The sequence below is a fragment of the Acanthopagrus latus genome, chromosome 21 (genome assembly GCF_904848185.1).
Source record: "Acanthopagrus latus isolate v.2019 chromosome 21, fAcaLat1.1, whole genome shotgun sequence".
Taxonomy (NCBI): Eukaryota; Metazoa; Chordata; class Actinopteri; order Spariformes; family Sparidae; genus Acanthopagrus; species Acanthopagrus latus.
The window spans coordinates 16686391-16714389 of record NC_051059.1 but is presented as its reverse complement, the minus strand read 5'-3'; the positions used below and the strand labels follow the sequence as shown (position 1 = coordinate 16714389).

Sequence of the window (27999 nt, the reverse complement as noted above, 5' to 3'; positions counted from 1 at the left end):
TGTTGACATTTATTTGTGAAAGACAAAAACAGTGGACACACAGAGGATGGTGTATTTTTGGAAGCCAACCAGCGGACCTCGGGACAAAGTGAAGTGACTACCGTATGGTGATTTAAACGTAGCTACGGTCACTGATTGGACGCTCAAAAGCGAAGGCGAAAGCAGATCTGGATCAGCAGATGGACGGAGCAAGTCGGGAACAAAACAAACCGTGTCACCGTGACTACATGAGGGGCTGAATCATTCACAGGCTAACCAGACAGCAGACTCTTGAGTTAGGTTTTAACGTTACTTTATGACAGTTAACACCCAGTAGTCAATCTGTGGGGAATTCGAGCCCTTATATTTTATCTGCTACCAAGTGTATTACATGTTACCATGGCGGTGTAGACTTACACAAGCGTTGTCCGCTAGACTAGCAAGTTAGCACGCTAATGCTAGCCGTGGCTAACGTTCCCCTTATTTGAACTGCTTGCGCTGCTGAGAGGCTAGCTTACACAATGTACTGAGGGCTCCAAGACTGCATTCACCTCCATACAGCGTTTACTACGAGTAGCTCATCAGTCGGGAGCGACCAGAAGAATGTAAAGGCACAATGGCTAACTTTGAAGCTTACCAGGAGTATCAGAGAATTGAGGACTTCGAGGAGGACTCACCACCAGGGGAGGAGGATTTAATAGTGCATGTGCCAGAAGGCCTAAAAGGTAAACATGTCATGAGACTGAAGCATCTTTAGTATAACGGACTGACAGGCTGATGAGAATGTTTATTCTGTAGGGGTTTCTTTCTGTCTAATGCTTTTGTTTTTATTGCAGACTCATGGCACCATATCAAGAACCTGGATAACTTCTTCACAAGGATATCCTTTTAAATTACAGTGTAGATAAATAGCAGGTCTCCCAACACTTAAGTGGCATCATGCCATGCTGTCACACACACTTATTTAGATGTGTGTCAGCACTCATATATAGAATCTGTTGAATCCACAGTGTTTACTTCTTGACAGCCACTTACTTTTACAGTGCTTCTAGAGCAGGGGTCACTAGGAATGTTAATTTTCTTGTAAGCCTTGAGTTTTAAGATCTTTATTGTGCTTTTTCTTAACCGGCCTGTCCACATCTATCATTTCCATCAAAAGAATGGCTTTGCTTGTATGATGCTGTCCGAGTTCTTTGAACTTGTGTAAGTATCATGCTGATTCCTGGAAAACATCATCTGGTTTTTGACAGGAAACTGATTTTCTGTAAAAACCTGGGTCTTCCTTTTCATGTTGTTTATGACAGTTAAGCATGCCTCAGGCTTCAGCATGAACAAGTTCAGCCAGATGATTTCAACACCAGCTGTACTTGAGTCTCGTGTGAATCAGCCCTTTCTCACTAAACAGTAAAATTATGACTATTGCTTTATTTACTGTTTGCTCTATTACTAGTTATATAGCCTTGTAATATTACTGTTGTTACTTATTTACCAGGACCGGCCAGCACAAGTGGCTGGTTGATGAACCTCAGACACAAATACCCAAAAAACACTGTGATCTATTGTTTGGCTGGTAAAATTTTAACGCTTAGTCGTCAGTAGACAAAAAAGTTAATTTTGCACCCTGACTTATTCAGTATTTCAGTATTTAGTGTAATATGTCAGCTATAATCACGACATGTGTGATTGCAATGTATTGTTTAATCACGATCCTCCCATGTGAGATGATTGGGCCCTGGTCTGTTGTTTGTCTGAATCTCACTGTGGTTGTCTTATTAATGTGGGGCCCCTTTAACCATAATCTGAACCAAATGTGTCCTGAGCCCAAATGACCTCTGCCTGTCAACTGCAACGGCAACGATTAGTTGATCATAAGAAAATGAATCGGCTACTATTTTGATAATGAGTCAATCGTTTAGGCGAAAATGTCAGTGTGCTGGTTCCAGCTTTGTGTTTCTATGGATTTGTTGCTTTTCTTTAAAATGTATTATGGTAAATGAAGACTCTTTGGGTTTTGAACACATTTTTCACACAGAGACCGAACAAATAATTGTAAAACAAAAAATAATAAGAATCTGCAGATGAATCAATAATGAAATGTTGCTGCTCATCTCTGAACATATTAAATAAGCAGCACTCAATTGATCTGCACTGTTAAACATTAATCACTCCTCTGTATATGCTGAGTTCACTGTCTGTCGCTTCATGGTGAGAAATGAAATACATTCACTTATGGCAATACTATATGCCAGTATTAATCTCTTTTGTCATTGTTGTTATTTTCTTGTATGAAACCTAATCTCTTTTTTCTTCTTTTCATCTCTTCCTAACAGTCAGCTGTTGTTTGTTGTCATATTCACAACGTTCCTGGTCAACTGTGTGGAGTATGACGTCCTGTTTGCCAACCGAGCGGTTAACCACACCGGCCCAGGCCACAATCCGCTCGACAGGAACAAGGTCACTCTTCCAGATGCCATCCTACCCAGTGACCAGTGCACTCAGAGGTAATCATCTTTAACACACTATTGAGGAGGGCTTTAGTGTGTTTTCCTCAATGGGGCAAAATGAGTGTAAAGTCGGGGCGAATTAATCAAAAAGGGCCGTACACTTGCATAAAGTGATGTTCTCTCATTCCAGCCAGTTTGATTAGGTGCTTTGTTCTAAAGCAGACATGGTCTTGGATATTATTAGAGCCCCTTAGAGATGGGCCTTTAGAAGGATTTAATTTGTCTGGCTTAATACAGTTGCAATCAGACTTTCACACTTACTTTTTTATTGGGTTGTGCAGGATGGGGTTTCAGACCTCAAGAGTTGGTCGCATGAACTGTGAAGGAAAATGGAACAGTAGCCTATTGAGATCTACGCCGGGGGTTTCCTTATTTACCATGGAAAATCATGAGAATCTTCTTGTATTTATAATGTAGGACAACGACTCATCTGAACATCTGTGGCCTTTTTTATTTTGAACCTAAAAGGAACGACTTTAGCCCACGTTCCAAATATGTCAACTTGACACACATTTCACTTTATTTATTGTGTTATTGTTGTGAAGATATTTGCAAGATATCAGTAATTTATGTTAAAAGTGCCAGTGCTAATAGCAAATTACAAGCTAGCATTAAATGTTTGATTTGTTCAGATAACAGTTCTGCCCAAGAGAGTTTTTAGGATATATTTCTAAAGATCTTTACATTCATTGTACACTCACTGTAGCAGCCATTACTCGAAAATACAAACACATAAGAAATATGATTTGTAAGTGACAACTCTTTCCAGGAAATGTACTTCTTTCTCAGTTTTGTTGTTTATTTCAACCTGAGATTGGTAGCTTCGAATTGCAACATTCCTCATGGTGACTTGGAGGGAGGTATTTGTGTACTGTGGTCAGATTTGCTTCAGGGAACATGGCAATGCATGTAACTGATAGCTTTGACGAGGTAAAACTGTCCTGGCAAAATACTGACAAGTCAACTGGGCCAGCGGGCTGACAACCACATGACACCTCACTAGCTGGCAGCAAGGGACAGACCCTCCCACTCCACTCCACCACACTCTTTCCCCAGCCCCATGCTGTCAGATATTTTTTTCTTATTTCCAAGATCCAAGATGTAACATAGCCTCTACTTGTTTTTCTCCAGCTAGGCCTGTCATCAATTTGTTCCCATTTGGACAGTGGCTCAATAGTCATTTATATCAAAGTCAATGACGTTCAAACATTTGGAATTCTAATCTGGGAACAGCTTGTCCCACAGTTTGGATCCTCTCTGTCCTCTTCATACCCGGTTCTCTAATTTCCCATGTAAAGCCAGATCCATGTCCTGAAAACTAATATATTGTTTATTATGTCGCAAAGTGACCTAATTCATTAAACCTTTATATTGACCCAGATGTGTAGTTTGCTTCTGGGGTTTAAAGGAGCAGAAACATTTGTTCTGATATTGGCTAAGGCATGTTTACAGGTATTGTTAACTAATGCACACTGTGCTTTGACATGTTTACTTTAAAATGTTACAACATACGCTGAAAGCAACAGTTGCTCATTTTCTCATCTGTTTATTGTGTCATAAGTTAAATGCTATTTAAAGGGTCAATTTACATTGTCTTAAGAATAGGTGGGGTGTCATACCTATGCGTCCAATTGGATGTTGTTCAGCTGATGTAAGCTCTCCTGGTTACCTGTTTAGTAAATCCTCAGAATCTTTCCTTATGTCTTTCTCATAGCCAATTGGTTAAACTAGTGAACTGGCTGTGAGAAAGACCTCGCTTGAAATGTTGGACTAATTCTGAGTTAAACAGACTTAAATTAGAGTTATCCAAAGACTACTAACACTTCTAGTTTTATGTTTTGTTCTGATTGGCCCATACTGAGGGAAGCATATTTAGATTGTAATTCATGTACAACAACTTCCTTATTTAGTATGATTAAGCAGTTAGGAGGTTATTGAGGTAAAGCTCTTAGTTGATGGCTTTTTACTTATAGAATATGGTTACACAGGACAAGCCACTGATAAGTGTTTTAAATTGTTCATAAAGAGCCAGTGTGCTACTAATTTGCATGCTTATAGCAACTAATGGTTAATGGTTAATGTGTATTTCCTAAACTAAAGTGTTCCCATACTTCCATTCCATTCCAAATGTTGCATGAGCATTGTAATGGTGGAAGTTGATGTCTTTAAATGTTTGATTACAGCTGTAGTTAACATTTACATAGTTGCCTATGTCTGAATGGCAAAAAGCCATTTCTAACAAGGAAACATGAAGTAAGCCATGTCTAAAAAGAGTTTCTTTCTTTCCAGCATTCAAGAGAACAGCTGGATTATTTTCCTCCTCATCATGGCAGCCATCTTCTGGATCTATCGACTTGTCAAAGTCTTCTGCAATGTTCTGAGCTACTGGGAGATCAGGCAGTTCTACATCAAAGCGCTGAAGATCAGAATGGTAGGTGCTGCACCTGGAGACCTTATCATTGCATACAGGAAAATGTCAGTCAAATCAATGTTGTGACAAATGTCTTGGGCTTCTTTGAAGATGACATGAAGATAACGATACCTAAAATGATGTTTGTCATGCAGCATCAGTCTGTCAGTTTACTTTGTATTCCTTGCCTCCTCGTCCCAGGATGAACTATGCAACGTCACATGGCAGGAAGTCCAGGACCGGCTCATCAGCCTGCAACGAGAGCAGCAAATGTGCATACATAAGAAAGAGCTGACGGAGCTCGACATCTATCACCGCATACTGCGATTCAAGAACTACATGGTGGCGATGATAAACAAATCACTGCTGCCAGTGCAGCTGCAGCTCCCCCTGCTGGGCAACGTGGTGTTCCTCACCCAGGGCCTCAAGTACAACTTTGAGCTCATCCTCTTCTGGGGTCCTGGCTCCCTGTTTCAGAATAAGTGGAACCTGCACCCCAAGTATAAGCGGAGTGGAAACCGGCTAGAGCTCGCACAGCAGCTCAGTAGAGTCATCCTGCTGATGGGTTTGGCCAACCTACTGCTATGTCCCTTCATCCTGGTGTGGCAGGTGCTCTACGCGTTCTTCAGCTACACCGAAATAATCCGCAGAGAACCCGGAAGCCTGGGAGCACGACGCTGGTCCCTGTACGGCCGCTTGTACCTGCGGCACTTCAACGAGCTGAACCACGAGCTGCACGGACGCTTAGGCCGTGGCTACAAACCCACTTCCAAATACATGAACTCCTTTACATCACCACTGCTGACTGTGCTGGCGAAGAACGTTGCCTTCTTCTCAGGCTCAGTGTTGGCTGTGCTTATTGCGCTGACGGTCTATGATGAGGACGTTCTGACAGTGCAGCACATTCTGACCGCTATCACTGTGCTGGGGGTGGTTATCACCATCACCAGGTGAGCTTTCCAAGCCAGCTTTACTTGAAGCTTTTCCAGGATTGCGATCACTTTTTTAGATGTTAATGATTTGCAGAAAAGTATATTCTGTAATGGATTATGATTTGCAGTGTATTTATAATATTTATCAAATTTGTGTAATTAATTCATTTAGGTAGTATTTAATGGCATGCAGAAGCTTGTCTCAAATTAGGGGAGTACTTTAATTTTCTAAGATTTTCAGTCATAGAAATCTAACTTTGTCCAATTCATCCCACATGTACAGCAGTTCTGTTGAAAAATGTCCATATTTTGTACCTGTCCTACACCAGGTCCTTCATCCCAGATGAGCATATGGTGTGGTGCCCAGAACAGCTGCTGCAGTGCATGCTGGCACACATTCACTACATGCCAGACCACTGGAGGGGCAATGCTAACAAGAGCGAGACCCGTGACGAGGTGGCGCAGCTGTTCCAGTACAAAGCGGTAAGGGACGGGGAAACTCGGTGGATGGGAACACATTTGTCTCAGTCGGCATATATTTATGGATGATTTTTTTTTGTTGTTGTTGTGATTGATGAGATTGTTAATGTGGCTGCTGAGTCTGAGATGCAGTCTGGATTTATCAATGAATTCTTGCGAACATTGATCTGCATTTGACTATGTACATTTGAGGATGTATATTTGGTGCTTTTTTTTCTGTCCAAATCAGGTGTTCATCTTGGAGGAGCTTCTCAGTCCAATCGTCACACCCTTCATTCTCATCTTCCTCCTGAGAAATAAGTCTCTAGAGATCATCGACTTCTTCAGGAACTTCACTGTGGAGGTGGTTGGTGTCGGAGACATCTGCTCGTTTGCGCAGATGGACATCAGGCGTCACGGAAATCCAACAGTACGATCTGTTCCTTCCGTTACACCAAATCCAAAGCACTCAATTCTCAAGATTTATTTAATTAGACTGGAGAGAATGTGACTCTCAACAAGCAAAGGTCTTATAATATTTAATTGAATGTTATAATGTTGAATTGATATACATCTTTTTTTTTTTGCAGTGGATGTCAGAGGGCCAGACGGAGGCGTCCATATACCAACAGGCTGAAAACGGCAAGACAGAGCTGTCCCTCATGCATTTCACCATTAAGAACCCGCGCTGGCAGCCGCCTCAGGAGAGCTCAGTGTTTATCAGTCATCTGAAGGACAAGGTGCAGCACGATGCACAGAGCGGCCCCTCCACCCAGCTGCTGCTCTCTGAGGCTCCCCTCTGCACCTCGCTGCAGTCCAATGAGTCTGCCACTGGGGTAAGAAACCCAGAGGACACAAACAGCGTGCACCACATGTGAACGAAAGACAGTGGTTATGATCGAATTGCATTGTCTATCATTTTTTGACAGTCAGCTAATACATTTTAACAAGAACAAAAATAACTACAATTAATAGATATTACCACTGGATATTTTTTAACCAGGTATTTTCCATGAAGAATTTTAGTGTCAATGTTATTCTTTTCTATTCCACTGTAATTTTTTGTACTTATTGGCTCTGTATTTGATGTTTGCTGTTTCCAGCCCGATAATCTGTTGGCGAGTGTCCTGGCCCACCCCATTCTAACTGCGTCAGGACTACAAGGCCGAGACCATCGCTTCATCCCACCGAGCACTGCTGCTTCCGCTGCTGCCAGCGTCCTGGCCTCCCTGTCCTCCTCTCAGCTCGCACATCCCGGCCGCAGCCGCACACACAGCCTCCTGCCCACATCCGTCCACCCCGAGAGCACCATGTACCGCAGCGATCGCACCATCATTGACAGGTACTTAACGCACGTCACATATTTCTGCAACATTATTTATATACTGTAGCTTTTAGAATTAAGTAAACAGCTGTGTTTCTTTTTCAGCATGACTAACAGTGACTCTCGCATCCGGAGCAACACACTGCAGTCAGAGTTTGCCTCAGCAGAGATGAGTCTTCACGCCATCTACCTGCATGAGGTAATTTCCTGAGCTGCCGCCCCCAGGCACTGCAGTTCACATTCATTAATATATACATCCGTCTTGTCTCTTGAGTTTTAAAGTGATTCTCCCCAGACATATCCTGACATAGTGTTATACACGGCATACACTGCTTGAAAGTGCTTGAAACGTTGGTATCACTCAAAAGATAGATTTAGTTCAATGTGACACTTTTTCAGTATCTCTTGTACATTAGTACTCTGCTCTGTCGTACACTGACAACTGCTTATCTCCAGCTCCACCAGCAGAGCTCCCATCCACAGAGAACTTCAGGGCAGTGGCAGAGTCCAGTGCCAATGAGAGATCTGCACACAAACGCTGGTAAGTATTGGAAAAAAAAAGCTTGAAGCCTCAGTTAAGCTACGAAACAATGCATAAGTTACTTTCAGTGTTGGCTCTGTTTGTTAAGCTTTATTTTAAACTTTGACGTCTTTGAATTTCGGCGTTAATATTAAATGTAATGACTCTGCGTAATGGGAAAAAGATCGCTTGTAGTGCTGAATTCATGGCTATGACCTAAATCTGCTCCACTTAATTACACGCTCCAGTCAGATCAAAAACCACAAATTGAGCAGAGGCTTCAGATTAAATTAGAATAGATTTTAGAGGCAATTATGTCCACTTTGATATTTGTCTCACTTCCGTTTTACTACATGGTAGTGCACCGCGGAAACCAAACCTGCACTGACAACTTGGCACAGTAACATTACTGCAGATATGAAGCTCACTGGGGCGTATTACAAGTGTCAAGTCTCTGTTGAGCTGATTTTATAACTCAAGTGAAATGGCTGGCAGGAACGTGAAGAAACACAATATAAAAGCATTTAACATTGCAGCATACATTGAAAACATTTTAATATATGTTTATGATGTAAACAGGCTAAAATACATTTATACAATCATTATACAATACATTATATGATATATTATAAGCATTAACATAATACTAAAATAATCACACTGATCATAAAATCTTTAGTGCTTCACGACTACATTGAGAACTTTGGGGTCTTGATCACTCTGTTGGCATTTGGAGGTCTAATTAGGTCTGTCAGCCAACAGTGTAACTCCTTTATTATTACACATTAACTGTGTCTCATTGGCATCAAAAATCTTGGTAGTGGCCCGTTTGTGGAAAGAATGTAAATGACCGGTTTCTACAGTATGCACCCAGCATACCGTACTGCTGTCATGTTAGCTAGCTAGCGTTAGTGACGTTAGCATTAGCAACATTAGCGTTAACAAATTGGCATCCACTCAAGGGGGCAGAGGGTTCTAACAACAGCAGTGCTGCGATGTGAATGCAATGGTAAGGGTAAAATGGCCCACATTTAGTGGCTGAGTGTTATCAATAACATCTTTTTACTAGCAGCAGGTGGTTGTTTGGCTACTTTCTCTAGCGCACTGTAGTCTGTAGATTTTAAACCCCAAACTCTAATCCATTTTATATTCATATTTTACAAACTGTTTGGTCCACAAATTTAAGACACAATCCCGAAAACAAAAGCTCATAGTCTTATATTGACCTTTGACTCATACAGCAGGTGTAGCCTGCTAAAACATACATTCTGATGCACATTTGCTCCGCAGCGGTCCAAGTACATTAGGTGTTCAATGTACTGTGGCCACAGTGCAAGAAAGACTGACCGTATATCAATATTCTTCTCAGGTTTCCAGGCACAGAGTGGCCTTGGCACTAGCATTTCCATGCCCACCCCTGTCCACCTTGGACGCTGGCAGGAGGAGGAGGAGGAAGAGGAGGATGAAGACGATCAGGAGATAAACAGTGGATCTACTCCAAAGCAGGGCACTGGGAGTAGTTGTTAAAGTGCCTTATGTCATAAGGTACATGATCTCTTTTAAACACATATCTAAGATGTATGCTTTTTGGTTCTGTATCCTGTGACACTTGTTTGTTGAAACTAACAATAGGCCTTTTATCCTACAAGGGAGACATCGCCATGATAATTTCTCCTCTCTCTCTCTCTCTCTTTTTATAGAGTGTTTACATTTTATTTTCTTCTATGAACATTGTGGCCTTAGATGATCTTCATGGAGAATATAGCATGGACCTTTAAAAACTTCATTCAGCTTTTGTTGTAGGAGAGGCTCATTGAATAACCACTGTCTCCGCACCTCCACGCCTCATCCTGTCACATCAGGCAGACTATGGCATCAGGGAAACCATACGTCTTCCGTCCGTTTCGTCCCGATTTTGTCACTAACTTGTACGGACAAAGGGCGTGAAAAGTGACAGAGAGACAATATAGTGTATTCATTGGATCACTGTGTGATGGTGGGTGCGGCCAATTTTTATTGTGGAATACAAAAGGCTCATAGTGGCTTCTGCTGAGCCTGCGTGTGCACAATTCTTGTATTTGTGCATCACAAAGTTTTACAGCACGAGTCTAATTGAAGTTTCGCACAGAGTGGTGTCTTGATCTGTGTTACAAAGACTGCAAACTGTATTGTAGCTGCCTGAACAATTTTTGATCACCTGAAAAAAAAAAGAAAAGAAGTCAATAATTCACATTGTGCTGTTTGACCCTGGTGATGTGTAAATACACTTTTGCGTCTTACTTATCCTTTTAAAAGTCCTCATTTTTACTACCAGATCTAATCCTTGAAAATGATACCAAGTATTGACTGTACAGTAGCCGTACTTCTAAAACACCATGTGTACATGGCAGAGAGCCCTATTGGGTTTGACAGAACATGTCTATACACATGCTTTGATGCTGCTGTCTGTGTTTAGTGGTCCTAAATACAGATTTTATTCAGTATTAAGAGTTCTGAAGCTGATGTAACAAGACATTACTGTTCCTTTAAAAACACAACACAAATCATCGGGCCCAAATACACTTGGCGTCAAAATCTGATGCAGATATGAGATGTCTTTTTAAGTCTATTCAAGCTGAACCGTCAGCTTTATGCCTTAACACCGAAATAAGACATATGTATTTAAATCCTGTATGACCTCAGTGGTGAAGAAAAACTAATACTCCAACCAATACCTCTGCAGTGTATTTACTTTTATGTAAATATATATATATATATATATATATATATATATATATATATATATATATATATACACACACACACATTCACATGTATATATATGTATATACATACAGTACATAAAAGAGTATTTGTAGCGTACAGATGCATCTTTTAACTGCATTTTGATTTTAATGGCAGGTGTAAATGGAATCTGTTTATTTTCTGATCTTATTTCTTGCCCAGAAGATGTTTTGTGTAAAGCATCCATATCCCAGTTTTAAAGAACAAACAGGGTGGTATTGCTTTTACAAATCTTTTATTATGCACATGAACATGTAGTTTGTGTCCCTTTGTCCAAATTGCTCACATGAAAATGGAGCCTCGTCATAAAGGGCTGATTTTAGTTTAGACTTTCCACAGTGAGCATAAAATCTTAGCTGTAGGTTTATTTATTTGCTGTCCTCCCCCCAGATATTTAATTGATATATGAGTATAATTTATTTGAAAAGAAATTATTTAGATTCTTTTGCCAAATCATTTTCTACCACAAAAGAGTATAATCTTCTTAAAGGAGATATAGATATAGGAGATGTTGCATGTACGCCCCCACTGAAAGAAGGTTTTGATTTTGAAATTCTGAAAAAAAGGATTTATAAATGCAAAGAAAACAAGGCCAGCAGCATGATGTTGAATGTGATTTACACTTAATCTCGGACTAAATCTGCTTGTCGATGCAGTGTTCAAAATATCTTTCTACTCTTTTCTTTATTGCATTCTACATAGATCATAGTAATATAGATCTCATCCTCCAACACTTCAGAGGGTGCAAATGTGTTGTTCCACCTCGCGTGTGCTTCGAAACTATTACACTTTTTCGTTTGTGTGTGTGTGTGTCCGTGGAAGGAATGCGTTTTGACACCTGCGTAATTATGCTAACATGAACTCAGAATTTTTGCACTGACAGAAAATAAACATTTTTTTTAAGATGTGTGCATATATATACAGTACTTGCAAAAGTTGATTTTTTTTTTTAGAAAGGGCAGGTCTCAAAAAGGGACGCTGAGTCAGTCTCCATCCTCCTCTCGTTGTTTGTATATAAGCAAAGCATCAGCATGTGTTGTCACTGTCCACAGCAGACCACCTGGAACCACTGTGGCCAGATCACATAGGGTCGTTCTTCTTACCTCTGGTCAGTTAAAAAAAAAAAGAAAGAAAGTGTGTTTCTGTCACACCATTAAATATGCTTACATGCGTATTGTGGTCACTGTCCATTTGTGCAGTGAGTTTATCGTTGTAGAGACACTGGAGCTCAGCTTTGTGCGCAGAGTTGATTCCTTTTGACGGTCTCCACAGTCACACCTCACTGCTATGTTTGTCGTTTTGTTTTAAGCAGTGCCTTAGTGTTAAGGTTTAGTGTTTTGCTCTGAATAGAAGCCATTTCATGTAAACTATTGCATTTACTTTCACAGATTTAGCAGCACACATATGTACAGTATTTTATTTTGGAAAGTCATTGTGTATAGCATCAAGTATGTGGTGATGTGGCTCTTAGAATGAGTTCTCCTGTCAGTCTGTCTATGTGTCTGACAGCGCACGTCTTCTTATCATGGTGTTTAAAATTGCACTGTCCTCAATATCCTACAGCAGCAGGAGTTATGCCTTGTAATTGGCAGTGTCATCATGGCCAACCCCTCTCACCGTACTATGGTTTCATTATCCACTATAAACCAGTCGAAGAATCACAGTGACTGGAACAAGGTGCTAAGTTTTCATCCTGAAATGTTGAACATGTTTTAAGAGGTGTTTTTTTCTTTTTGTTACATAGGTTTGTCTGTTTGTTTTTATTCCGTAAATTAAGAGACACTAGCTGAAAAATGAAACATGCCAAAAGAACTTGTTTTCGGCACAGCTTTACAATACATGTGTTGTTTTTCTGTGAGTGAGTAGAGAGGCAAATAAATCTTATTTTGAGTGTATTTAATCATTTCATGTGTGGTTGATTATGTGATGTTCATTTGAAATAAAAAATCTATTTTAATTGTTTTATATTATTTTGGGTAGTTTTTGCCACATCTCGCGTCAAGCATTTTCTCTCACACTGATGTGGTACTGATGCCTGTGTCCTTCTGAACTGCACAGCCTTTTACATTAAGTGTATGTCTTGTGGCTCAGTGTCAGCCTGACATTTTGGTCTGTGGTGAAGTGTCTTGATAACTGCTGGAATAATTGAAAAGAGACTAACACCTACACTCTTACTCCATGCCCCAGAGGTCTAATGAAATGATAATGAATGAATAATGAATTTGAATTTCATGAACCATTAAACCTCTGTGGCACGGACTAAGTGTGCAGGCGTTACCCTCTTCTCATTCACACCATTTCCTGATAGCCTTGAAACTTCGCAATGTGTGAGATATAAGGACTTGCTTCCAGACCATTATCACTTGATCCAACATATTACACGCAAGAAACTTTTCTGATTTCTCGAGTGTAATTTTTTCATTGTGGAGCATTTTTTACCTGCCAATAAATGATGCTAATATAGGCCAGAAATCCAAGCTATTGTTAGCATACATTTGACCCCAGATATTATGATCCTATGTGTATCTGATCAAATATATACTGAGCATGAGATGTCCTAAAATAGCCAATGTAGTGTCCAAATAAATACTGGAGTACAACTGCATATGTGGAGAAAGTAGTATAAGGCCTTTTTTGTCTCCAGACTGTATTCAATCTGATAAATTACCTCCAGCGATGTCATTTTTTGGCAAAATTGCTTTGTGGGTAATGTAGGTGCCAGGATTTTAAAAAGCGCCCCCTGGTCTAGCATTGCACCTCTGTCAGTCTCATTGAGGATCATTATAAACAACCTAAATAAATGAATAAAATTCATACAAGCCTTTCTTATTCCATGCATTTTTCTGGGCAAATCACCCACAATGCAACTGGCAATTTATCAGATTACATGCAGCTTTCTGTGGAGCCACAATAGGCTTTGTACTACTCTTTTCACATATATTTAATGTGTAAAATTGGATACCCTTGTGGGGGATTTGAAATTGGCTGTTTGGTGACTCCTATGGTAGCATAAGATAAGTCACTTTGTTGGACAGCAGCATAAGGTTCACTGAGGGTTTTATGACTTCTGAACTCTTCAATAAGAGCTCACTTGATCACAATTTCAAAAAGGAAAGACTTTGTATGTTGTTGCACATGGGACACCATGTATTTTGTGTTGTAGACAGCATACACATACAAGGAATTGAATTGCCCCCCCCTTGCTCAATCACTCACTGACTCAGCTGACACCTCTCAGAGTTTAGATCCACCCCTCCTGTGCATGCCAGTTCAGCTCAGATGCAGTCAGAAGTCGGGAGGAGTTTAGTAGTCCACAAAACATTTCCTGAGCCTCACAGCAAAACGGCGTGGCAGCAGTCTCCACTTGTTGTCATAAAAAGACAGCCAAATGCATCTCAGCCCCAAGATCCCAGACTGATCTGAAAAAAAGCACCCTTTTAAGGCCAAATTCTTCACTGTAGCTGCTAAGATAAAAGTGATAGTATGCATCCAGTGGGTGTATGGGAGCAGCTGTTGCAAACCTTTCACTTTGCTGTGAAGCTCCAGAAATGTTTTGTGGACTACATGCATCAACTTCATATCCGCATGGTGGTGAGTAGATATTGACCAAATTCTCATTTTTATCCTTAAATAACCATTTACTGGTGGTGCAAGGGATCTCTATCCTGATGAACCTTCTGTTATACGCACAAGGTTTAAGACTCGTTCCACCCTGTTCCAGTATCAAGAAAACTATTGCTGTAGATTGTTGAGATGTTTTTGTTTGGTTTCACTTTGTTGATGTAGATATTTAGGGGGACTTTTGTTTATTGACTGTGATACTTGGTACTCTGTCGATACTGTAAATGCTTTCTTCATTGTAAATAAACACAACAATGGCTTTATTTTGCAACACACCTGTCTTCTTTTTTTTAAAAAAATATTGTTGTTGAACTCCCATAGCCACATTTCAGGAACAGAAACGCCCTCTGCTGTTCGCTCTTGGTCCTCTGTCCTTGGTGCGGCTCACTCTTGTCTCACTTGTCATCTGTTGTGTAGATGTTCTTTGGAGATAACACCAAGCATGTGTTTCGGTTGTGAACATGATACAACCTCGACCTTATTCTCGAAATGGCTAAGAGGTCAGGTGGAAGGCCGTGTACGTAGGTCAGGTATTGGTGAGTATATGTTGCGACTGTTTTTGTGTATATTGTCCAATCACAAATAAATGTCTTAGTTGTGATTTGATCCATCTCCATAAGTGTGAAAAACATATCCAGGTATGAGGTGCCTGCATGTCCACTGCCCCAGGCTGCATTGCGCACAAGGTGTCATGACAGGGTGACTGCTGGCCGAGACTGACTTTTGGATGATGACCAAAGGTTGTGGAAATACCATCCATGATGTGATTTGATGCTACTAACTGATTTGGCATCTTGAAATGCAGCAAAGGAGGGGGAGGCAAAACAATTGGAAGTATGTCAAAATCAAAATGTATACATGGAACATTATTTCATCCTCAGTAGTGATCTGAGCGATTTGGATAAATAGGACGGAAACAAATGAAAGAAGGATTTATCTGTCATTTTCTTGCGTTCACTTGGTCAGTAGACTTTCAGGAGTGTGGAAACCAAACACAGTAGCCAGAACAGGATGAAGCAGAGACAAGCAGCGACAGTGGATTACTGTCTGCTAGAGTTTCGGAGTGTTTAAATCAGGGCCCAGGCGACCTGCTGCTGTCAGTCATTGGCACTGGGGGGGGAAGCCCGTTCTGAAAGACCAAGAAAATACCATGCAAGCCAAAGAATAAGAGGGGAAGGGGTAAGATTTTCCCCTTGTTGCTACGTACCATAAACATTCTTTTTAAAAAAAATATTGTCATGTCTCCAAATCTGCAATAAAACAAAGCATCATAAAAAAATGGCACACAACTGCTCTGGCATCTAGGGATTGCTTTGTCACGCTGAATGATTGCTAAGTGTTTTCATCAGTGCAAAGATGTCATGGGAGATACATTTGGCGCATTACTGTATTTTAGGCTTTTAGCACAATGTGAAGTCATAACTTAATTATGGGTCTGACCAACTGGGTGCAGCAGCTGTCAACCATGGTGATTGTGGAATACAATGTGCCAGGGGGCAAGTTCAACCAATCTCTCAGCTTACCCCAATCACATCTACATTCAGTTTGAATAAAGAGCTTAGCACACACAGTATACATACATGTGGATAGCAACTCATTTAGGTGATACTTAGAAGGTGATACAGGCCGCAAGAAAAGGAATGTTACTCAATAGTAAGTACAATTATGGCAGAGCGTCTACTCATTCATGCTTTTAGGTGACGAAGAACAAAAAAACAAGGTCAAAGGTCACACTGATCAAAGCCGGTGTTTATTCTAATGAAGAAGTGAAAGAATGAGGTAATGGTTAAGATGTCATCAAAACTGTAGAGAATGCATCAAAATATGTTCGGATACAACAGTGCCAAACTGGTAACCTCGCGATAAGGACAGGTTAGGGACCACCTGCTGTTAATTAAGAACTCCAAAGCACAAATTAATTTGGCCTGTGCTCAAGCTCATTTCCCACACTACCCTGTGGTAAGATGAGCCAAAAGATCATTAGATGAAGATAGAGGTGACAGGAGATTTGTTTGTAGGTCACAAGGTTGCACATACAAGAAAGATGAAGTTGCTAATTTTGTTGGCTTCTTTGAGTTGACCTGTACCTGACATTCTTTTTTTTTTGCGGGGGGGGGGGGGGGGGGGCACTTCTGGCTGCCTGTTCAGGGACTCCAGTCGGCTCGGTTGACCGGGCTGAATTGAACGAGAAGTTGAAGAAGCCAAAAGCAGGGTCGTAAATAACACGTACACTTAAATTGTGTCCAAAAATTGTATTTCTTCTCTGAATTTAGTTATCTTAAAAAGCACCTGTGCAGAGATTATACATTTGAATAGAAACAAAGAAGTGGTGGTTTTCTGCAGTATAATTCTTATAATTTTAGACGGCATATTTGGTCACACATGGAGGTAATAAATGTTCTTTTTGTGTTTTTGACTTTTACTTCAGTCCAGCACCTAGTGCGGCTCCGTATATTTAACTTTGACTGCTTTTAGGCCAGAAAATAAATAGGTTGATGGTTGAGGACGAACTAGCTTTTGTTCCTTAAAGGTGCACTCTTTTGCTTACTTTTCTGTTAACAGTTGGTGGACCCTGCCACCTTTCTAGCTTCAAACAGTGTCCCGTAGACCATATTTTTCCTTTAAGAACTTACTGTTATTCAGTTTTGGTGAAAGATGCACATTTCTGAGTTTGTATACTTACCTAATTCATATTGTAAACATAAAAATTCAGATTTTTAATTTCTATTAATGTCATTGGAATAATCAAAATAGAACATTTTACGTACTCCAATCAAAATTAGTTCAGGAAGCTACTTACTTTACTGTTTCTATTAGCTGGATCCTGCCACCTTCCTAGCTTCACATTTTCTTCTGAGAACAGCTTTATTCAGTTATGGAAAATACAAATACACGCATATGAGTTTTTATTATAACCTCTGAGTTTTTAAAATCCGAGTTTAAAATTCATCTACAAAACTACATATGGTGTCTTTAATTGTTTGTTGGTGTTAGCTTGGACAAAAAAAGATGTGATATCTTTTTTTTTTCCTATTTATTTTCTATTTAACCCTATGCATATTTGTCTGATTCCTTTTCCTGTACTTGTTGCATTACAAAAGTACATTTTTAGATAGTGGGATGAATAAAGTCTATTTAATCTAATATATTATTGTATTATCTTTGTCTTCTTTATGTATTGACTTACTTCATTGTGTTGTATTTATTTATTTATTTATTTTTTGGAAAGTGTCCCTGTGTGACTTGAAAGGCGCTTTAAAATATAATATTATTATTATGATTATAACAATTATTATCATTATTATGAAAACAGAGGAGAAGCAACCACCAGACTGGGATCAACACAATGTGTAATTATTGTGCAATAATCAGTAAGCTCATTATTCCACTTATTTGCATTGCTCATTAAGAGTGCTGCCACTGACAGCTCCTCTCTGCAGGTGTGAATCAGTTTGGTAGTAAAACTCGGCATTATGATGAGTTGTTTACGACCTCAGCTGTAGTGTGCAGCCTGCGGCAGTGTGCAGGGGCCCCGGCCAGTCTGCTGCTCTCTTGGCCGGCCTCTCCACCACCACCACCAGCAGCAGCAGCAGCAGCAGCAGCAGCAGCAGCAGGCTATCTCCTATCTGCACAGCTAAATGACAAGTCTATTTTGGAAAAGGAGGCTGCGTCAAAATAGGCACGTCAGCTATTTGGCATCATGAGGTACCGGAGAAGAAAGAAAAAATAAGTCTAGTCAACCGCCCACCGCAGGAGACTGGGGGGGATGTTCCACCATCCTGGATTTACAACCATTTCACGGATATTTGAGCGCAAAGAAGACAATTTTTTTACATTTTTTTTGGGTGGGATTCCTAAAACACTGATATTGGAGTCCAACGGAAATCCTTTGACGGCCAACTGAAGCCACATGATTCAGTTTTACCTGAGTGGCTGAAGACTCAAGGTGAACAAGTTAATGTTTAGTCTAATGAATGATAACAGCTTTAAATGTCACATTAATGATTATAAGGAGCGTAGTTGACCGAAGTTGTAGCAGTTTTTTAAGTTAATTTCAAGTTACTAAACTTTCAACCCTGTAACTGCTAACAGTTTGCAAGCTACAATTATTTAAGCTAACCTTGCTGCCGTTACAGCTTCCAGTTGCCGTTAAGCTAACGTTATGTGATTTACAGTGTTTAGAAAACGAATGTGCTCCTGTTTTTAGCAGCTGTGCAAACGGATAATCAGTACTTGGATTCCGGCATTATTGTGTAGATATTATACAATACAAAATGGACACTGTGAGAGATGAAGTAACGTTATGTTTATGAAGTGGGAGCTTTATCAAGCAGCTCATGCTCCCTTTCGCTTCTACAAATGGCAATGGACAGAGACGGGGTCTGACAGCTGAGGTTATTTTTGGGACAGGCAGTTCAAGCGATGGAGGTGACAAAGCTCGCAAATGTCACTCTTTGAAAGGCGCATGTCTGCACAATTTGACCTTGTTACAGGGGAATTTGTTGGTTGTTGTGTCATTAATCTACCCTCCTATCGAATAGGCTGCATGGCGAGAAGTTAAGACTTAGTATTGGTGATATCTGCAGGGCCAGGATAGGGGTGTGTTGACTGTGTGTCTGAGGCTACTGTAACAGCCAGCCATAGATATGAACTGACGATTTATGTCTATTTTCATAGCATAGCATATTTATAGAGAACAGTTAATCAAACTGTCATATCTGACAATGGTTGTGCAGTTATATATATATATATATATATATATATATATATATATATATATATATATATATATATATACACACACACACACACACACACACACACACACACATGTGTCCATAAGACACACACACATACAACTGAGAACCTTTTTATGAACATACAAAATATGTAGTTTTGTTATATATATATATATATATATATACATGTGTCCATAAGACATTTTATTTGTGTTTCCCACACCTTCATTCAGTGCAGGTGGACTGCACTGAAACTGCATTTTTATCCATTTGGTACCTAATCGGAAAAACCCAATCTAGTACCTGCTGTTTTGCCAGCTATGACAATTATCAGAAGAAGAATGAATGAATTAAAATAAATGAATAAATTTAATTAATAATTTAGTCACTATCTACAAAGCTGCATGCGTATGGTAAGTCGAGTGAAGTTTCATTGGCCATGAAACATTGCTGGAGTTTCACAGCAAAACAGCATTGCAGCATTCATGTAGATGGGAAAACGAACAAATGAACTTAAAAATGGCTCTATACATTACACTGCCAGTGTAATCCAACGTCTCCTCGCCAAGATCCCAAATTGATTTTAAAAGACAATATTTACGCCCTTTTTAACATCCTTTTTTTTATGTAGCCCCAGTGCTGAAAGTGATAGTTTGCATCTCATCTAAAGTGGATGCACGAGCTTCAGTATAAGCTGAGGATGTAAATAAAATCTTTTCAAATCAACCCGGGATCTCATGGCTTATGAGGGAATGTATTATTCTGGATAAAGTGTATAGAGCAACTTAATGTTGTCTTTTAATTTTTTTTAAACGTTAATGTTGTGTATACTATAATACTTCATCCGATAAACCAACAGCATAGAGTGAGTAGATAATGACTGAATTTTATTTTTTGAATGAACTTCCACTCTAAACAAATGGGGCTTCCTCTATAATGCTGTATATTATTTCCCGCCTGGTACTGTTACATAATATTCACTTGTTTTCCGTTTTTAGGAGCAAACAATGGATCCAAACTTGTTTGGAGGAGTCCCCAGGTTTCTCAGCCGCCCAAAGGCATTCGCAGTGTGTGTAGGCAAGGATGCCACACTGAGCTGCACTGTTGTGGGCAGCCCGACCCCACTGATCACCTGGGAAAAGGAGAAGCTGAAGCTGACATCTGGGGGGCGCTTCAAGACCGTGGAGGATGGAGACGTGTACCGCCTGACCATCTATGACTTAACGCTGGAGGACAGTGGCCAGTACATGTGTCGCGCCAAAAACAGCGTTGGGGAAGCTTATGCTGCTGTTACCCTAAAAGTGGCCCTACCAGCTGAGATGGCTCAAAGGGCCCCTGTTTTCCTGCTTAAGCCGACCTCTACACGTGTAGGTTTGGGAGGTGATGTTGTTTTCCTCTGCCGTGTTGCAGCTCACCCTGAAGCCAACTTTGATTGGGAGAAAGATGGGCGCTATCTGGGGGAGTCTAACCGTATCAAGATTGTTAACGAAAGTGATGGCAGCACCTTAAAGATCCAAAGTGTACGTAACCTGGATAGCGGCACCTACACCTGCAGGGCCAAGAACACCGTCGGCCGTGCACAGGCTGCAGCCGCTCTTGTCGTAGATGCCCAGGATTCCCACCACTTGACTGCAGACAAGAACACCTCCCTCCTCTCTCACCTACAAAAGCGCAAAGAAGAAATGAATAAGGACATCTCCATCTATCGCACCGAAGAAAGCAGCACCTCTGTTTCTTCCTCCTCCACAGCCAGCATCAGAGACGGGTTGAGTCTGGAACATGAGCTGAGGGCATCTGCTTTGGCGAAATTGCCCAAAGGTGTGTTCACCCGTACCTGCACGGTGACTGAAGGCAAACACGCCAAACTCAGCTGTTTTGTGACGGGTCACCCAAAACCTCACATTATCTGGAGGAAGGATGGAACGAATATCAGCGAGGGCCGCAGGCACGTCATTTATGAGGACCAAGCTGAGAACTTCATCCTCAAGATCCTGTATTGCAAGCAGAGTGATAATGGTCTCTACACCTGCAATGCCACCAATATGGCTGGGCAGACCTACAGTGCTGTATTGGTAACGGTCAAAGGTAGGATGGTCATAAATTATATGCATGCTCTGCCAGCCGGTACAAAATCAATGATGTTGTCAATCTAGACTAATTTGTGTCCACAGAGATTTTAAGTTGCTGGCATGATTCATTTTATTCCTATTAACAAGTGCCATGAAAACTGGCAATATAGTAATCTGAATCTGAAAACTCTCCAACCTTTCTGCCATGTCTGTGGCACCTAGCCCCAAGACCCCAAGCCACTTGGTTCCCACTGAAGACATCAATCTTTCAAAATGGCTCACAAGTATACGGTACACTGGTGCTATGCCAATAAAGATTTAGTGGGGCCAGATTTTAAAACCAGGAAATGTAGATCACACAGATGTTTTAAGTAGCATCTTTAAAACCTTTTTTTTTTGTTGTTGTGTTTTTTAGTTTTAAACAGAAAAATGAGATCATAATGCAATCAAGCTCTGCATTTTAGCGTCCTTTTCTCCTGAAGGCTTGATGTTTCTTAATGTGCTGCCTCTAATGACCACATTGCACTCATGCAAATGAAACACATTAGTTTGACATTTGGAGATGGCTCCAAACACTAGCAGTGCTTTCCTGCTAGTGTGAATGTCAATAGCCAAAGGTTCTAAAAGGCTAGTACGCATGGTCAGAACTGCGTCACAGGAGTAAACAGTGATTTGTGAAAGATACCAGATCCATTGTCCTGCCTGATACCAACTGTGTATGTGCAACTCTCAAAAGAGATAAGAAAGAAGTAAGATGACCACTTGTTAGCTACTTCCATCATCAACTCTGGGAAAAACAGTGTTTGACAGTTAAACCTGTTGGCTCAGCTCCAGAGTATAGAAATGGCTACAGCTGGGGTGCAGAGGACAGTAAGGAAACTGAGAAGTGGGGGAAATGTACGTGATTTACTCCATTGAAGTAGTAGGTGTAGTAAGCACATTGGAGCCTTTGGTTCACATAAAAGTTAAATAAAGTTAAATAAATATAACTATTTTTTCAGCAATTCTTTGACATTATTTCAATGGGTACTGTACATGTATAACTCAGAAGAAATTAGAGGGAAGTAAGATGGCTCCCTCATAGCTTCCATCGTCAATTCTGGAAAAATTGCGTTTTTAATTCTGGCTATTATTGATTCAGACTTAAAAAACATTTAGCTTTCTCTGGATGCAGATGAGTTATATTGCATGAGTATATTGTGACTTATATGAACATCACATGTATAAGCAAATGTGTGTAAAACATACGTGGACATATACACTTTATACAGTATGTAGTCTACGTATTATGTCATATCAGATTTGTGTATGCTGTTTATGTAGGAATATTTTGAACTGCAAATTTAATTGACTTTTGTTGCACTTTTGAGTATTTAAAACACCAGGAGGGTGCATGTGTAATTTACTCAAAATAAACTACAGTGCATATGTTCATTGCAGTGAAGTTCCCAGTCCAGCAGTGTGGTCCATTTATGTGTTTGTGATAACTATAAACGTGTAGGTATATGACATCAAGGAATACATCATAAGTTTCTAGGATACAGTTTTTATCGGTAACTGCAGAACTGTAAGTGTTGTCCAGATCACTATTATACCAAAGCCTCATTTTAACTTCTCAAAGTGTGTGTGACTTTTCACAACAAGGTTGGATTCTGGCTCGTCCTCTGTGGGCGGGTGTTGTGTTGCATCTATTTTCTGCTGGTGATGAGTGGTTCACAGTTGCTAAGATGGTCACTCACTTGCTGGAGCTCATTGGCACCACTGATAGTGTGACTTCCCTCGGGAAGAAATTGTCCCAGGAGATGAAATTATAGAGGTGTTGATTTATGTCTACTGTTAATAACCATTCAGTCTGATAATGAAGGCTGAGCCTCTTCTTGCAACGTATTTATTATTGGTTCTGGAAAATGGACACTTTTGATGTTTCATTGGTGCTTTTTAGAGGAAAATATTAATTTTTGTGTTTGCATGATAATTTTCAATAGTAATTGATAATCTGACGCTTCTGTTAAACATGTACAGTAACAATAGAGAAAAGAGAAAAAGTACTTCGCTTAGAGATTAAATAAAGGGTCCCGGCAAAAGGGGAAGTCAATCACATTTCAGGAAAGATAACATATCAAGGCTATTTACAGGTTGTTAATGTTTAGTATACTGTGTGTACATAAATTGCAAGCAACTTAATTCCAAGCTAGGGTTGTCTTTAGGAATCAAACTGTAGCTTACCAACTTTGACTGGCTTTGCTAAGTGTATGAGCTGTGTTTATGTGCAACCTGATATTCTCAAAGTAAAAAACTTTCAACTGACTTCGGAAGGCACATTTCAGGAAACATTTTAATGTAAGCCCACTGAACCCGGTGGACCTGAGCCGTAACTCAGAGTGGAATTCCACATGTTTCAACACTTGATTCCTAAAGTTAAAACTGTTGGCTCCAGTCCAAAGTATGGATATGGATACAGTTGTGGAGCAGAGGGCAATAAGAAATCCGAGAAGTGGGGAAAACATAGAAGATCTGCTCTGCAGCCTTCATTGAATTAGTGGATGTAGTAAGCCCATTGAAACCCGTAGTTCGTGTACGTAAACAAAGTCAAACGAATATAAACACCTTTTTTAGTTTTATGATGGATTTTGATTGTTCTGACTTATTTAATCCTTTGTTCAGACAAGTAGTCTCATTGAGATCGGAGTCTGTTTTTCAAATGAGACCTGTGTACAAAATAGACTTATACAGTTTAAGCCAAGACAGACACACAAATAAATTCACAGACACATACACATGTTCACAACTAAGAAGAACATTTGTGTTTGTGAATACATAATTGCAAGCTTTTAAAAGCTCGTCTGAAATAATGGACTGTAACTTAAAATTTCTTTGGACTTAAATTTGGTATTTGGCTAACCTGAACTAAAACTACGAATGTGGGGAAATTACTGTAGAAAGTTATGAAAATGCCAGTATTGTAAAGTAATTACTGCAATTTATGATTAATAAATGGACTAAGTGTGGATCCACATTGTTGTTAAAGATTCTGTTGTTTTTCATTGTCTCAGAGCCTAAAGTGCCATTCAGGAGGAAGCTGCTGGATGTGGAGGTACAAGAGAAATTGTCAGCTACACTGATGTGTGAGGTGCCTCTCATTCAAACCCAGGCAAACTGGTTCATGGAGGAAACTCGGCTGGAGCAAAATACCAAATATCGCATCGAAGAGGAAGGCACCCTGCGTCGTCTCACCATACACAATGTCACCACAAATGACGATGGTGTTTATATCTGTGAGATGAAAGAAGGCAGCCGCACTGTGGCTGAGCTCACTGTCCTGGGTATGGTTAAGACTTTGTTTCCATCTTTAGTTCTTGTTCAACAAAATGTACAATGCTATTATCAAGATGTGTCAATGTGACCTGAAATTAAATTATGCAGACTGAATCCACTGCATACCTGATCCACTTCTTCTCATATCCCAGGCAACATTACTAAGAAGCTTCCCCGGAGGACAGTAGTTCCTGTCAGTGACACTGTCATCTTCTGTGTGGAGCTGGAGCATCCCTGCCCAGATGCTTACTGGACTCGCAATGGCGAGAAGCTGAAGGAAGACTCCCGTATATCCATTGCCTGCGTGCTCAGACAGTACACACTCACAATTAGAGATTGCCAAGCAGATGACTCAGGAGAAGTGGCGTTTGTGGCTGGAGACTGCAAAACCTCCACTCGATTCTCTGTCACTGGTGAGGATGATAAATTGAAATGTATTGTACTTATTGCTTGCACAGTATTCTATCTATCTGGCACATGTTGAGACTAGTTTTCAAAACAACTAGTGCTGCAAAGATTAATCAATTAATTGAAGATTTTAATTTTTTTTAAATGCATGTAAGATTTTGATAATCAGTTATTTCAGCCATTTTCAGAATTTTAACTTATCCTATATGGCTTTGGAGAAACTTGGATTTGTCCGCCCTTAAATTGCTTATAAAAATGAAAAATTAGTTAAAGTGTACAGCCACATCCAGCACAGTCTATGTGACTTTGAACTGCCGCAAAGTAAATGAGCTTGCAGACTAAATATTATCAAAACTGGCAAGAATAATCACCACTGATAAAAAAATAAATAGAATAATAAAAAAATAAAACCTTGTACAATAACTCAGTACTGATCTTATTATCACTCTCTCTCCTCTAGCTGCAAGGAAGCATCCTCCTGATCCCCCAGTCGATGCTGTGGTTCAGAACAAGACTGACTCATCCATCACCATTCAGTGGTCTCCTCCTGACAGTGACCGGCCTGTTCCAATTAAGGGATACAACGTGGAGAGGAGGAAGGTTGGCACTCAGACATGGCAGAGGTGCAATGCTGGTGAAACCCTTGTGTCTACAGAGATCACCATCTGCAACTTTACTGAAGAAGCCAGCTACCAGTTCCGCATCTCTGCTATGAACGACTTTGGCCAGAGCCCTTACCTGGATGTGCCTGGAAGTTTCTACCTAGGTAAGACTGATGTCTCTGTGCCCTTTGTTGCTTTATGCATTCAAATACTCTTTTCTCATACCTGGTTTGTCTATAGAACCCAAGGCTGAAATCAGGAAAGGCCTGATGAACAGCACTGCAGTCTCTGGTGAGGAGTTCTCTCTCTCCGTGGAGTTGTCTGCTGTTTGTTCTGGCTTCTGGTCTCTAAGTGGCCGCCTCCTGCGCAGCGGGGGTGACTACCTCATCACTAGGTCTAAGAACACACACACTTTGCTCATCCGTTTCGTGACCATAGAGATGAATGGAGCTGAAGTCAAGTTTGTGGGCGGAGGCTCACAAAGCACGTGTATCCTGTCTGTAAAAGGTATGCACTCAAATCCGGTTAGACTCTTGACAAAGAAAATTCTCTTGATTGCACTAGAATGTTCCAGTACATTCACTTTTATGCTTTAAAACTTTGTAGATTCTGTCTTTGTTTACAATTTTTTATTTTACTTTTATATATTTATTACATTTATTTGTAAGAAGCAAATCTGTAATTCTTTTTCTCTGTGTTTTTAGCTCCTGCTGTTAGGTTCACCAACAAGTCTAATGTGCTGGAGGTGGTGACCTGTAGCGCGCAAGACACTGCTCAGCTAACTGTCGAGGTGTCAGATTACGATGCACAGGTTTGTGATGGGAACACACGTCAATACCAGCTTTACTTTTAGCTTTCACCTATTCTTTTTATGCACCTGTAACTTAAAGTGAAACTCGCGCCAAAAAGCAACCTAGGCTTTATTTGCGAATGTATGTGAGTCAAACCTTCGTGTTCAAGCATAATTACGACGAAAGAGGCACTTTTAGGACTTACCGTAGTTTTGTTTTCGGGCAAGCTAATTTTCAATGGAGTGCTGGGCCACTCTTACGCTAGCATCAAAATCGCTGTTTTTAAAACACTAAGAAGGCTCGACACAACATGAAACTTTGCTCGTATTATCACCAGGGTCCCTAAACATGAACACAAGCATTGAGACCATTGTTTGTGCACACAGAGTTTACTAAAAAGAAGGTTTTACTCACGTTAGCAGCTGTATCGTCTGCACGCTGCCGTCATGGCAGACACAAAGTGTCAATCCCAGAGTGCAACCTAACAGGAAGGCTTGAGGAGCGTTCCACCATTACTCTCCTTCCTGTTAGGTTGCACTCGGGATTAACACAAGGTTTGACTCATATATATTCACAAATAAAGCCTAGGTTGCTTTTTGGTGAGAGTTTCACTTTAACAAGCATGTAAGGACTGAAAACATACACAAGTACTGCAATTTAGTGAGTACATTTTTAGTGTGCTATTTTTAGTCAACTATGAAGCCAACAATTCTTTTTTTAACAAAGCTCTGGAGTCAACTAACTTTGGTAACCGAGTGCAACACTTTTTTTTCACATTGCTTTAACACAAAAAAGCCAATATTGTATTTGAACACTTGTCAACACTTTGTGATAGTTGTCAGTACCCCTCCTTGGTAACACTAAAGTAACCTTGTTCCTCTTGGGTAGAATACACTCTTTAATTCTTTTTTAACTTCATCATTTGATTTATCTTTTATTATACAACAAATGATTGTATTACAAAATGATCTTTGCAGTATTTTAATGCAACTCAAAACATTTCTTGTGTCCGTTTTATAAATATTTTCTGTGTTTGTCTCCTCAGGTGGTTTGGATGAAGAATGGGCGGGAGCTGAAAATGGGAAAGAAATATGAATATGTGATCATCGACCGCAAAAGGATCTTGATAGTGCACAATGTTACAGAGGAAGATGTGGGCATCTATGAGTGTGCTTTAGGTGATGACAGAACGTCTGTTCAACTCTGTCTTAAAGGTATGCTCCAAAAAATGATCAATAATGTGATCCGCTTATACTAATTAGAATTTTCAGTTAAACTTCATCACAGAGCAGGCTCAGTAATATGTCTGCTATGGTCTGTAGAAAAATGATTTCCCACAGAATGCAGACAGTTTGTCCCAGACCACGTGATGTACTGAAATAAGTAACGCAATGAAGGTAGCTAACATATGCACATGAACCATCAAAAGGCGGAAAGTCTGTAATCATGTAGTCAACTCTCTTCGACTCCAACACATGCTTCTTATGCATGAGCTACTCTGATAACAGACTTTAAGATTCATATTTTCAAAGGGGTTTTTAA

General features: G+C 40.2%; 2 protein-coding genes across 11 annotated transcripts in view; both read left to right on the top strand.

Annotated features, from left to right (window-relative positions):
• Positions 1-4: 4 nt before the first annotated feature.
• On the top strand, positions 5-12869 carry atg9b (autophagy related 9B). The gene is made up of 14 exons (XM_037083512.1): positions 5-704; positions 816-859; positions 1118-1182; positions 2310-2480; positions 4773-4914; positions 5095-5843; positions 6155-6308; positions 6535-6714; positions 6875-7120; positions 7388-7626; positions 7714-7807; positions 8065-8149; positions 9498-9673; positions 9829-12869. The coding sequence occupies exons 1-13, from the start codon at positions 596-598 to the stop codon at positions 9653-9655; spliced, it is 2436 nt and encodes an 811-aa protein (XP_036939407.1). The 5' UTR covers positions 5-595; the 3' UTR covers positions 9656-9673; positions 9829-12869.
• A 5150-nt stretch (positions 12870-18019) lies between these two features.
• LOC119011284 (obscurin-like) overlaps positions 18020-27999 on the top strand; it is a 58053-nt gene continuing 48073 nt past the window's right edge. For all 10 annotated transcript variants that reach the window (XM_037084266.1, XM_037084265.1, XM_037084264.1 and 7 more), the window contains exons 1-8: positions 18020-18479; positions 20271-21357; positions 24395-24664; positions 24809-25069; positions 25525-25830; positions 25907-26173; positions 26371-26477; positions 27503-27671. In XM_037084266.1, the coding sequence (XP_036940161.1) occupies positions 20280-21357; positions 24395-24664; positions 24809-25069; positions 25525-25830; positions 25907-26173; positions 26371-26477; positions 27503-27671 (2458 nt within the window). In that variant the 5' untranslated portion in view covers positions 18020-18479; positions 20271-20279. The remainder of the gene's footprint in view (positions 18480-20270; positions 21358-24394; positions 24665-24808; positions 25070-25524; positions 25831-25906; positions 26174-26370; positions 26478-27502; positions 27672-27999) is intronic.

Coding starts and splice junctions, on each gene's coding strand:
- atg9b (XM_037083512.1), top strand. CDS start 596: ATGGCTAACTTTGAAGCTTACCAGGAGTATCAGAGAATTGAGGACTTC. Junction 860..1,117: donor TGGATAACTTCTTCACAAGG/ATATCCTTTTAA, acceptor CGGCCTGTCCAC/ATCTATCATTTCCATCAAAA. Junction 7,627..7,713: donor GATCGCACCATCATTGACAG/GTACTTAACGCA, acceptor TTTCTTTTTCAG/CATGACTAACAGTGACTCTC.